The sequence below is a fragment of the Melospiza melodia genome, chromosome 6 (genome assembly GCF_035770615.1).
Source record: "Melospiza melodia melodia isolate bMelMel2 chromosome 6, bMelMel2.pri, whole genome shotgun sequence".
Taxonomy (NCBI): domain Eukaryota; kingdom Metazoa; phylum Chordata; class Aves; order Passeriformes; family Passerellidae; genus Melospiza; species Melospiza melodia.
In genome coordinates this window covers 22,929,959-22,942,590 of record NC_086199.1, presented here as the reverse complement: position 1 = coordinate 22,942,590, position 12,632 = coordinate 22,929,959, and the positions used below count along the sequence as shown (strand labels likewise).

Here is a 12,632-nt window from a genome sequence, read left to right as displayed (position 1 = left end):
CTGCTGCCAGGTTTGAGGTCCCACTAAATGCAGTCAAATTGATTGCTTTGGACTCCAGTAATCCATTTGCTACAGTGCCGCATGGTGAGTTATTAGTTAGGATGGAGATAAGTACAGAAATTAAAAGAAATTACGAGAATTTCCCAGAGGCTGGTCCTGGGCCCAGGTTTTATTAATTATCTTGGCATGCCAAAAGGGATGTGCTAATCAAATTGGCTGCTTATCCAAAACTGGAGGCATTGTCAATATAGGGGAGGACTGGGATATCCTATACAAGGGGATAGGCAATTTTGAAGGCTAATACAGGAGAAATGGGATGAAATACAATAGTACAAAATGCAAGGTTATATTGCTAATGGCTGAGATCAGACTTTTTTGTTACAAGCTGACAGTGGGAGCTTGCTGCTTGGAAGTAAAATAGGAGAAGGATGTAGGTGTCCTGCTGGTTCCAGTACTGGGCCACTCACTTTCTGCTGTGAGTGTTGGTCTGTGAGTTGAAAAGAGGTGAGGAAGCCCCATGGTCTGACATGCACTGGAAGCAATGCTGGTGGCTGTGAGCAGCAGTCATTAACAGGTTGCACATCTTGTACATGCTGTAATCCAGCTAGGCTGAGGGAGAGCCTGACAGGGCTACTGAACATGTATCATAGGAAATATTTCACACTTGGCAACTCTGGCTGGGGTTTGACAGTGTGAGCTGGAGCTGATGTAACACAAATAGCATCTGTTCTCATGGCGATCAAGACAGGCAAATGTGTGGGCCTTTGCTGCCTGTCAAAGCCCTTTCCACCTTCCAGAGGGAGGGATGTCTTGCTTGAAGCTTTTCAATTGTTAGGGGATTTTGTTCTGGAGCATACAGAAATAAAAATATTTGCAGTTGTTTCCCTCCTCCAAAACCCTTTAGAGATTGGGAGGTGCGTGGAGGAAAAAAAAAACTGCAGAAAAACTAAACTGAGATGCTTGGAGCTGCCAGTGTGGAGCAGGATACAGCAGCAGTCTTTGCTGAGTGCTTCACTTCCCAGTGGAACTTAATGTTTTAATGAATTGGCCCATATCAAAATTGGGAGTCTGGCTGCCTGCCTGATGTGAAGATTGGGTGAGGAAGAAAGCACTGTGCTGTGTCACTTGTTGCTACTGGAATTGCCCTGCATCCCATAAATCCTACTACTGTCAAAGACCTGCTTTAGAAAACCTTTGGCCACTCTGAGTAAGGTGGACATTGTGTAGCCATGTGAGCTTTCCACCATAGCTGTAGCTTTAACTACATGTGTGTGCCCTTGCTTTAAAGGGGGTCTAGGACCAGAAGCATATGGGCGGGCTCAAGTGTGATTGCTTTCCCAGACTTTCTCATGGATAGGAGGACCAGACACAAGCTCTATTCATATGTCTGCCAGTCAAGGAGAAATGAACAGTAAACAGCACTAGTAGGGGACTCTGTTAGTCCTATTCTGTGTGATCAGGTTTGTGTTGAAACCAGATGGAGGGAGTCTGTGCTTAGATGTGAGAACTTGTCCATGAAAGGAATGCTTGCATGGTTTTCACTTGCTGTTCAGCCTAGAGGGGGTGGCAGCAGTGTGATTTACAGTGAGGGCAGAACCAAACAAGAAAGGCAGACTGAGAGCTGAGAATACACCTGAAACTGTACACTGGGAAAGAGAAACCCTGGCACCACAGACCTGAACTGGACAGAAAGCAAGCACTGAAAACAGCTTTGGACAACCACAACAGCACCAAACATTTGTCCTGGTACCTGGCTCAGTTGGTTAAGTGGAGCCAATGTAGGGCCAGGGTCAAATACTGCCTGTGGAGTCACCAGTAAGACAGAGGAGAATGAAACTGTTCAGAAAATGTAACCCCAACACTTAAGGCACGCAAAATCCACTTTGGCCACAACATGAAATGATGGATGAAAACTCTTTTGCTCCTGTTGCCCTCCCCAAGCAGGCAAAACTTTTAGGGGTAGGTGACAAACCTCATCCAATAAGTGGAATTCAGAGGGACTAGAGGTAGGACAGATTTTAGGTTTTGTTCTTTCTGCACATCTGCTCCTCTCTCTCATTAAGAATCTCTGAAGTCAGGAGTCAAAACTCTGAGGCAAGGCTCAGTTCCCCAAGTCTTTACATGTTTTCTTTCCTGCACATGGACTTCACCCTCCCTCAACTGGCCTGAGACTTCTCTCCCTGGGGTAGGCCGCAAGCAGCACAGAGTAGCTTGGGGGAAAATGGGAAGTACAGGTATACTGTTTGGGATGGGGACCCAGGGGAATTGTGAGGAGAAGCTTGGAGGGGGAGGGCAGTTGCACACAAGTGAATGCACTGGTCATGCTGCTTCCTGATCTGTCTGTCCAGGATGGCACCCTGTATGGCTCTACCCTGGCTCTGGGAGGATCACCCTGCCAGCTACCTGTGTGGGAGCACAGCTGCCAATGTAGTCCTGCCCAAGGATTCCTGCCCCAGGGATGCTTTCCTGTTTTAGCAGGTATTGCTCTGGATGCTATCATGCTCCTCTTGGGATGCACTTTTTCTGATCAGAAGGTCAGCTGTATTGTAACCTCAGAGCTACAGTCCCCTCTGTCTCCTGGCATCTGTGCAGCTGTGTTGCTGCAGCAGCTGTTTGGAGGAGCTGGGGAGGAATGAGAAATGCAGGGCCATATTCCCATGGGCTTGGTGGCGAAGCATGGAGCTAGGTGCAAACTCCTTCTCTACCTCATGAATGCTTGAACAAAGTATATGGAAGATCATCATTTCATAAAGCCCAGTGAGCCTGGCTTCAAAAAAGGAAAATCATGTCTCACTTACTGAATTCCTTGAACATGTCAAGATTTGTAAAGGGAGATAATATCTTTTATTAGGCCAATTGATACAGCTGGAAAAAACACACAAGCTTTCAGGCACAGAAACCCTTATTTTATGTTTTCTTTTCCAGCTATATCAGTTGGTCTAATAAAAAGTTATTACCTCTGCCCACAAATCTTATTTCAGTTAATCCTTAGATCATCACAGCACAAGTACTTCAACATGTCAGTAGGAATGGAAAAAAGGAGAATTATTTGATACAATTTATTTAGATGACTTAAAGTTCCTCAGCCAAAACATGAGCTTCTACAAAAGCCAAGCAGGTTATAGAGTGAAATCTAGTGCCATTAGTAAAAGGTATTCCTAGGAGGCTTAAAAGTTTACTTAGAGAGTCAATTTTCATCATGGCAAAGTGTTAGCAGTGTTGTTTGTGGTGTGGTACAGTTCTCTATTGTAGCAGCAGAAGAAATTATTTAGGCTAATGAGGATAGGTGAAAATTGTGAGGAATGTGAGACAGGAGAAAAAGAAAACATAGGCAAAGGGACAAAGTATTGGAAAACTGAATGTTTGTTCAACATGTGGACCAAAAACCAGATTTATTTGCAATTAATCTGTACATCTGTCCAGCCAAGAAACAGACTGGGGTCGTTTTATACAGCTCAGTGGAAATCTCTGCACAACTCACTTGTGAGAAGAATGTGTGCAATGATCGTTGTGCTTACATTTGATCCTTGGCACCGCCTCCACCGTGGGCTCTGGGGACCGGCTGCCCCATCTGGAAAGCTGTGTTAGAGAGCCAGGGAGAATTGGGAAGAGCATCAGAAGCCATCAGGAGACTTTGGCTAAAGCCTCTATCATGAGACAGATGTGTAAGGCTAGGATTTATCTGCCTTAGTGGGAACTTAAAAAGTGTCTTCGGCAACAAGCTGGAGAAGGCAGAGCGTCAGACTGTTCCTGGCCTGCCGCACGGCAAGTGGAACTGGAAAGGGCTAGCAGAGTACCCGCATGAGGTGCTGCAGCACAGGTGTGCCCCTCAGTCAGGCCAAGGTGTTAAGAGTGCGCGGGGGTGGATGTCTCCGTGGCTGCCAGGCGCCGGGTGCTCGGCCCAGCTCGCGGGGCTCGGTGGCCGGGCGGCGCGGGGCAGCCGGCGGGGCCGTGCCCGCGGTTGCCGGGGCGGCGGGGCGGGCTGTCCGCCGGAAGCACCGGCGGCCGCGGCGGCGGATGGAGGCTGAGCCGGAGCGAGTGGAGGCGCCGCGGAGAGGCGGCGTCGCCGGGGTGAGCGGGCCCGGGGCCGGGGCGGGCCCAGCCTCTACGAGCGGGGCCCCGGGGCCTCGGACCGCGGCCTGGAGGGGGCGCGGGGCCGGTGGCACGGCTGCCGTGGGGCACCATGCAGCGGAAGGGCCGGGCCGGGCCGGGCCGAGCGGCCGGCGGTGGGGCCGAGCAGCGCGGCTGGAGGGGCGGGAGGGCTCACACCTGCGGCGGGCGAAGCCTCTGCGTTGTGAGGGCACCGCGCTTCGCTGCGGGGCGGGGTGTGACGGCAGGGCCGTGCCTGGCGTTCCGCTCCCTTCCCTCAAACAGCTCTTGTCAGTAACTGTGTATCCTCTGCTCCTTCGTGTTTCCCCCTGCACTACAGGTACTAAAGATGGGCCGTCGAGCCCGCCAGGACCTCTTTTCAGGTGAAAAACTCAGCACGAGGAATTCCCCGTCTGCTTCTCTTGGAGAGGTGGGTGTCCTGTCAGAAGGGCTTATCAGTTGTCCTGCTGTTGTCTCCAATGGAGAATTATTAATTTCTTCTGAATTTCCTTCCTGCATGGTGTGCTTTGCCCTTTGAATTTTGTCCTTAATTTGGGACTCATGTCACTGCCCTGTCCCTTTCCTGGTGTTGCCCTTTGTATAATAGTTTCCACACAGGAAACTATTGGACTATGGTTTCTTACATGTCAAGTACGGAGAGTAGTATCATACAGGACTTGGGGCCCCTCCGTTCTGTGCATACATATCTTCCTGATATTTTTATTTCTAGATTTAAAATGTGGGCAGGCACATACTTTTGTGACCAGTTTTGCCACCACCTACAGTAGCAAGGCAGATAAATAGATGCCTTACTTTTGTGCTTTGTTTGCTAGAGCCAGAGTACATCTGACATGGTCTCTATCAAGTTTGTCTAGTAATGCTCTTTTTCATTTTCTCTGTGCACGGCTACAAAGGTCGTGCTAGGAGCCAGCTTTGCAGCATCTGAGACTTTCCCTTGGGTAATAATGTGCAAACTCAGCTCCCACTTGTCTTTCGAGGAAAACTTTGGTTCAGAGGCTGTTCTATTAGTACATCTTCAAATGGTAGAAGGGGGTCAGGAACTCCTCTTTCTCAGGAGAGTGAGGCAACATCCTCAGGTATTCAGAAATAGATCTGAACTGTTTCAATTGATTTTTTTGCTTAGTGTTGCAGAATGCTGAAATCCTTCCTGGAAGCTTACTGTTGGATGTTAGCACAGCACCTCCACAGACATCTCCTGCTAGAAGGTGCAGCTCTCAAGAAATGACATACCAGTTTTGCTCCCTGACACATACCAGATGGAAAAAATGTCATCTGACTTCCACCTTGTTGACAGTGATATTTGTTTAAATGAGGTGATGCTTACTGTTTTGCAATGCCAGTCAATGGTCTCCAGCATACCATATTCCTGGCTTCTTTAAACTGGAAATCATTTTGCGTTGCTGGCCACCCTGGCACCACCTCTGCTTCAGGCTACTCTGCTCAGAGCCTTAGGACCTTCTGTCTTGGAGTGACTACTCCCTGATTCCCTGTGCAGTGACAAAACTTTCCTATTACACTGGGTAGCTGTGTCCCAGACATCTGTGCCAAAATGATTGTGGAGGGTGGATTTTTCCTTTGAGACCCTGTGATGCTGTTGAAAATAGCACTATTACAGTTTAGCTTACAGTAACACCTCATAGAGCAGACTTTTTTCCTGGAGAAAGTATGCTCTTTTCTTTTGGTAGGCATAATGGAGAATCATCTTCCACCTAGGGAATCTCCCTTTGGATATGCTGTAGGCATTCAGGATGGATTCTGTGAGGGAATGTGCAGAAGATGCAATTTAAGAAAGAGATGTAACCATCGACCTCATAGGTAAAGAAAGTCTTAGAGGAACCAACTGATGGTTTAAGGGGGTGTAATCATTAGCTGGCCTCCACATTAGGGTGGCTCACTGTCAGATTGTTCTCTTGTGGTTCTCTTGCTGGAACTGGCCATCCTAGTTCATGGTCTGATTCTCTGGTTTTAGAGAGACCAGGGCACTATGTAGAGGTACAGCTGATGGACTGTAACTTACTGCAGTTTGCTTGGGCTTACTGCTCACATCACAACCATTTCAATAGCTGGGAAGAGGTCGTAGGGGCTCCAGGACTTGGGCCAGTCCTGAGGAAGACTAAGAAATATTTACAGTGTTCTGTTTGAGAGTAGTGAGCTTTTCAGCGGCAGAAGGGTGAAGACTTACATGTCTTACAACATTCAAATATGTTAGTACTGGATCTTAACCACCAGGAAGGATAGTTTGTGTCAATAGTCTCCTTCAGACAGGTCTTTGTTGCTAAATGTTTGTGTTAATCGAGAACCTCGGAGGTACTGGAAGAAAGACAAAATCCACTGTAAATAATCCTCAGCCTTTTCCCTTGCTCCAAAATTGGAGGCTTTTTATATGTGACCACGTTTCTTACCAAAGTGAGTATTTAACAGAACTAATATTGTTTTTTCCTTCACCCTAGATTGGCAATCCCCTTTTACTTTTCTGGAAGCTTGGCCTTGGCTTGCTATTAAGTGGTGGGGTTACAATGGATGTCTCATTCAGCCCATTTTGGAACCTCTATAAGAAATCTTCCCAAAAGAAATGCAAGATTAAAAAAAAACAAACCCAGTCCTTTTAGTTTTTTTCTGGAACTGGCAGTAGTGGATTAGGCACTATGTAATTAATTTTAGCATAGAAGGTTTTATTCTTATTATTGATTTTGAAGGCAAAGGGGTTTGTCTTAAACCTTTGCCATATTCATACCCTCATATGCATTTCACATTCAGGTTAGTGATTTTGCCTTCAGAGCTTTCTCAGAGTTTTAAAACTGATTTAATTCACCTTGACTCTTTTAAAATTTTTTTTTCTAAATTCCTTGCCAATCCAACCAGTTTCCACCCATCTCAAATTTCTGGTATGAACATACCAATTGTGCTATTGTTTGGTCTTTTCATGACACTGAGAAGCATCCAGGAAGTGTTTTCCAGTCACAGCAGCTTGCTTGAAGGAAGCAAAAGGTACCTGTCTATCCATGTTTCAACATCTGGGCTTATTACAAGGAAATTCACTTAGAGGGTGGACAATTATTGTAATTAAAAAGATCTTTGTTTTGAAGTCAATAGGCAAATCATCTGACTTGGAGCATAGATCTTATCAGGTTACTGCTGATCTCTGCTTGGCCTGGGCTCTCTGTCCCAAAAGACAGTGCAAACTGTGCGTTGTTCTATACAACAAATGTGTGTTAAAACCTCCTTCCCCAGGGTGCAGCTGCAATCTCTTATGCCTTGTAGCCTAATCTACTTCCCCCAAGCTCTATGAAAACACTATGATATCTTAGTATTTTTTCAGAACCTGCTGTGTGTATGTCTCTCCCACAAGAATATTCTTAACTACAGCAGCAAATCTCTAATTCCTCTGCCCAAATCTCTACTTCATAATTCCCATTCTGTGTGGAAGTACCTGCATTATCATCAAATGTAGACCTCCTCAAGGGGCTCATGAAAGGTCACAAAGCTCACACTCTGCCCATGTGACATGCAGAGCATTCCTGCCTTTTCAGAAGTACAAGTACTAACAAACAACACTGCAGCTATGTGTTATTTCACCAGGCAAGATGGAACATGATTATTTGCTGTAATTGGTGCAGTTGGCAGCCTCCTGAAGCAAAGGCTGTGTGCGTTCCTGCCCTCAGAGCTCCTTGGCAATTCAGCAGGCACTTCTTGGGCACCCAGGGGAATATGCTGTAAGTGGGAATTCCTAGAGATAAATCTGCTTGCTGCATGCCAGAACACCACATTTCAAACATTCATTTCAGAGGGGTAATGTATCTCTTTTTCCATTGAGAGGCCTTTCCCATCCCCTGGCTTGATGTAGTACATTTACTCATCTTGATGCTATCAGGTTTCTGACAGTATGGGAGAAAGTCAAGCTAGTTGTTTTATTTATATAATGAGACGGACAGATCATGCAATGAGATCTGTTGAAGATCTTTGCTATCCCATCCTAACAGGACTTCTGGACACTTTTACAGAATTAAAGTCAAACCTTTTTCCTGGCTCTAATATCACTGCATCCAACAGCCTGAATGCTGGCTTGATGACATCCATCAGAAATTGTTTGGCCAGGTTTGGAGCTCTTGATGAGATTGATTTGGAAAGCTGAGTGGAAAAGCCTTTTAAAAAATGTATCAGCAGATTTTTCCTTTCCTGTTTCTTCTCTCAACAAGAGTGAGATATTTGTTGTCCTGTAAGAAATCTGTACGGAAAAATATTTTAATGTTATCCTACTTCCATGGTCTATTTTTCTTTATCCTACAGTGATGTGATTCCCATGGGACCTTGTTCAAGAGTTCCCTGGTTTCTGCCTCTTGCAGTCTCAGTATGATTTTGCCAGCATGTCTCTGGCAGCACTCTGTAGATCCTTTGAATGGAGACTGCTTTACTAGGCAATGGTCAGCCTAAAGGATGAAGGTTTTCCCTATTTTCAAAATATTTCCACACAGGTAGGACAAAATTACTTTATATCAGAGTTTGCCCAATAATCAAGTTCCCTGCTGGTTGTCTCTGTCACATTTCACCACAGCCTGGGGAAAGGCTCTGTACGTTCTCTTCTGAAAATATGTTCTTTTGTTGTCCTAGCTGGTATTTGTAAGCTTGCTTATTTAGTTGTGGTCCTTGGGTGGTAGTAAGAAAGCAAATAAGAATTGCTGAAGGTGAAACACACGTGAAAAATTGCTCCAAGAAGAGATTATTTAAATACTTTTCCAACATGTGTTGCGCAGCTGGATTTTCTTCCATGCTAGTGCAAGTCTTGTGCCACTTGGGCTCTGTACATCCGGAGAAGCTTAGGTCATGGTGGACCCCACAGAAGCCTTTCTGCTTTTGGCTGTGGGAAGAAGCAGGCTGACAGATACATGCTTCCAACAGATTTTTACCAGTTGGGCAAACCTGATTTCACTTGTGCTGCTCATTGGTAAGGACACCTTTGTACCCCAGCTGCTCTAACCTGCATGTAGCCCCCCTCTGCTCTTACTGCAGTAAGATGATAAGACCAGATGACAGCAAAGACACAAAATGAACTCAGATACCAAACCACTTCCATGAGAGATATATGCAATTTATTAATCACATGGATTCCATGTTCCACGGGAGAGATGTTTTAATCCAGAACAAAAGTCAGGTGGGTTAGTGGAGTGTTTCCAGCTATCCTATGCACACTCCTGGTGGAGGGTCATAGATCAATTTAGGATATTCTAAATTCTCCTCCTGAGTGCTTCTGAACACTGTGATTTCTAGAATAGAAGTGGATTCTTAATTACCTCCTTGCATTTGGTGCCTAATAGCTCTGGTTGCTGCAACTGCTGGTGCTGAGTCTGCACATCTAAAAGGTTCTCAACCAGTTTGCTACTTTCAGAGTGATTAACAGGCTGATTTTTTTGAGTTCCTTATCTATATAACCAAGCTGCTCCCTTACAGTGTTAGCTTTAGATCATCTGGTGAAGCTAACACGTGTAGGGGGACAGAATATAAGAAAATAAAGGCAGTATAGAAAGTAATCTTACCCCTAAGGAGTTGCAGCTGAGCCAATTACTAGTGATTAGGAGCAGGCCTGACTTTAACAGGCCACAGCTGTAGCCAATGAGAAGAAGAGTGTTATAAAAGAATGGGTTGGTTGATAAAGAGGGGAACTGGAGTCAGTTGGCTGCTGTGAGAAGGGAGAGTCGGTGCTTAGAGGAGATGACTACGAGAAATATCAAGGAGGTGTGAAACTCTTGCAATAAGGAGACAACAATATGGAACCTTTGCAATATAATGATAACAAATGGTGGCCCCAACGCGATTTAGGAAAAAGGACTTAAGTATCAACCAACATGATCCTGTGGTGATTTAGGAAAGAAGACTTAAACATTAAGCAACGTGATTCCATGGTGATGTGGGTAGAGAACTGTATGAGGAAAAGCAACAAAACTGAGAGAGGAGTGGGAGGATTTACGAAAGTAACTGTAAGAACTGGAAAAAGAATAGTTCTATTATTCAGTACAATGTGCTTATTGATTGGTGAAATATATCAATTGCAGCTATTAATGTTTGTTAAACAGGAGTATAAAAGATTTTGAAGATAAGTACTTTGTAAACTGAGAAAAGCTGCAAAATGGAACCAACACTCAGAAATATATACATATTTGTACTATAATATGTTGTCTGAACATTTGTATAACTATTAGTTCTGAATGAAATATATGAATGTGTAATAATGTTAATTTATTTGAACATGTCCTTCTAGAAATGCTGCAACTCTGTAATAAAAAGAAAAAGGGGGAATTGTAGGGGGATAGAAAATAAGAAAATAAAGGTAGTATAGAAAGTAGTCTTAGCCCTAAGGAGTTGTAGCTGAGCCAATTATTAGTGATTAGAAACAGGCCTGACTTTAACAGGCCACAGCTGTAGCCAATGAGAAGAGTGTTATAAAAGAGTGGGTTGGTTGGTTGAAAGGGAAACTGGAGTCAGCTGGCTACTGTGAGAAGAAGGAAAAGTCAGTGCTTAGAGGAGCTGCCCATGAGGAACATTGAGGAGGTATGAAACTCTTGCAATAAGGAAACAACAAATGGGACACTTGTAATGTAATGACAACAAACGTGGATGGTAGCTATGCCTATTTTACACTAATTGCTGCAGCCTGTGCTCTCAGGGGAGAATCTGAGGTTGCCTTGAGATACAGTAGCTTCTGAAAAAAGGGCTGTAGCCTGCTACAGTGTATAGCCCCTAGTATGACTGGTCCACCATCAATACTGGTTCCTGGCATGGCTGCAGTGACTCTCCGTATGAGTCTTTCTAGGATCCTACACACCTGAATAATTTGAGTTTTATCATGCTATAGGGCGAATGAACTAAGTCTGTTCTCTTCTTGCTCATGTTTGGATTTTGGTTTTTTTTCTTTAAGCATCACAGTTGGCATCTGCATAAATGGCTAGATATAAAATGTTATAATGTAGGATCAACTTTGTGGTTTGCTCAAGTGAATAAGGTTGCAAAGCACATGCTGCAGGACAGTCATAAATGTCAATCTTCAAGCTGTTTTGTGCAGGCTTCCATAGTGCTTCCTTTTAACTTCTTTCTCTCTTTTTCCCTTCTGACCCTTCAAGGATGAAGATCATCAGGAAAAGGTTGACCATGTAAGACTAGAGGCTTTCTAGGTAGATGCTGGCTCCTCTGAAGGGGACTAGTAGGATTAACCCTATTATCTGTCTGGAGGCTACCTTAAGAGGGTACTCTAGTACTGGAGAATAATATAAAGTTTGCTTTGGACGCAGTGCCTGTCCTGCATCCTCTGTTTCTGTTGCTGACAGATTTTTAATTATCTTTGAAACAGCTGCTCTTATCAGCTGCTGCATCTTGTTTTGAGGTTACAGATGTATATGTGGCCACTGAAAAGATACTCTGTTTTCATTTAAAAGTCAGGACAGCAATTAGCTAATAGAGTACAAAGCCTGACTTAACCTAGATTGCTGTCCAGTATGGTTAGTTTACTCTTATAGCATGAAAACTTCTCCTTAGGGATGATGAAGTCTTGCTAGTGCCCCAGAGGAGAGGGCCAGGCAGGAGTAACAAGGACATGTGCCTTTAGATTTTCTATGTGTCTTTTCTTTTTATTTCACCAGCACTGAATGCCAGAATCAATAATAATGTCATAGTGCTTCTTCCCAGGCTCCTGTTACATGCAGAGAAGGAATACACATATCCTTTTTTTATCCTGCACTAAAGATAAAATACACCTTAGCATTAATTTAGCATTAGGAGCCAGGATAATGCCATTCAGAACAACCTGAGAAGTTCTACCTGTTTCTGTTGAAGTCTTTGGGGTAATTGCCTTGCACTCTTCCTAACCATGGAATTGGTGTTGCCCAATTTTTCCTGTCTAGAGTTGCTCTGTTAGATAATTAAAACACCCTCTCCTGTGCTCTTAATTCCTTCTGCTGAAGGACCACTCCAGTACTGGTAGCACAGTAGATTCATCTGTGAAATTTAAAGCCCAGAAAAGAAACCCCTATCACCCATCTCATTAATTCTGGCTCAGAAGGGTATGCTCATCACAAGGAGTCAAGACTATTCAGATTAGCTCAGTTTTCTCTTGGTAGTGCAAGAGATGATATTGTAAAAAAGATCCACTGGGTTTATTTGGCAGTGATGGATGGTTCAGGACTATGCCCAGAGCACTTTTCCATTTATCAGGCAAAGAGACCTCCCACTGATGAGTATAGTTTTGGGGACTGGTTGCCTAATAGAAATTTTTACTGATAATTGATCTAATCTTCCCCCCCACCCCAGCCCCCCTGAAACCGGTCCTTACAGTCATTTCACTGGAACTAATTCCACCTCCATACAGTGCCCTAAATCATTGATTCCCAAGGTCTGCTGTTGAGTGCTGACTGGTCACATGCCACAGGCGCCTTCTTGCTTCTGGCTGCTAAATTTCATTAAAATAACTTTACTGATGTGACTCTTCCACATGAGCAATTGTTGCTTCAGGGATGTTATGCAATGGTGCCTGGCAA

General features: G+C 44.4%; 1 protein-coding gene across 1 annotated transcript in view; it reads left to right on the top strand.

The window, feature by feature from the left end:
* The first annotated feature begins 4,008 nt into the window (after nt 1-4,008).
* Nucleotides 4,009-12,632, top strand: part of IFT43 (intraflagellar transport 43) — a 43,945-nt gene continuing 35,321 nt past the window's right edge. The window contains exons 1-2 of the mRNA XM_063160254.1: nt 4,009-4,071; nt 4,430-4,519. Of these exons, the coding sequence (XP_063016324.1) occupies nt 4,018-4,071; nt 4,430-4,519 (144 nt within the window). The 5' untranslated portion in view covers nt 4,009-4,017. The remainder of the gene's footprint in view (nt 4,072-4,429; nt 4,520-12,632) is intronic.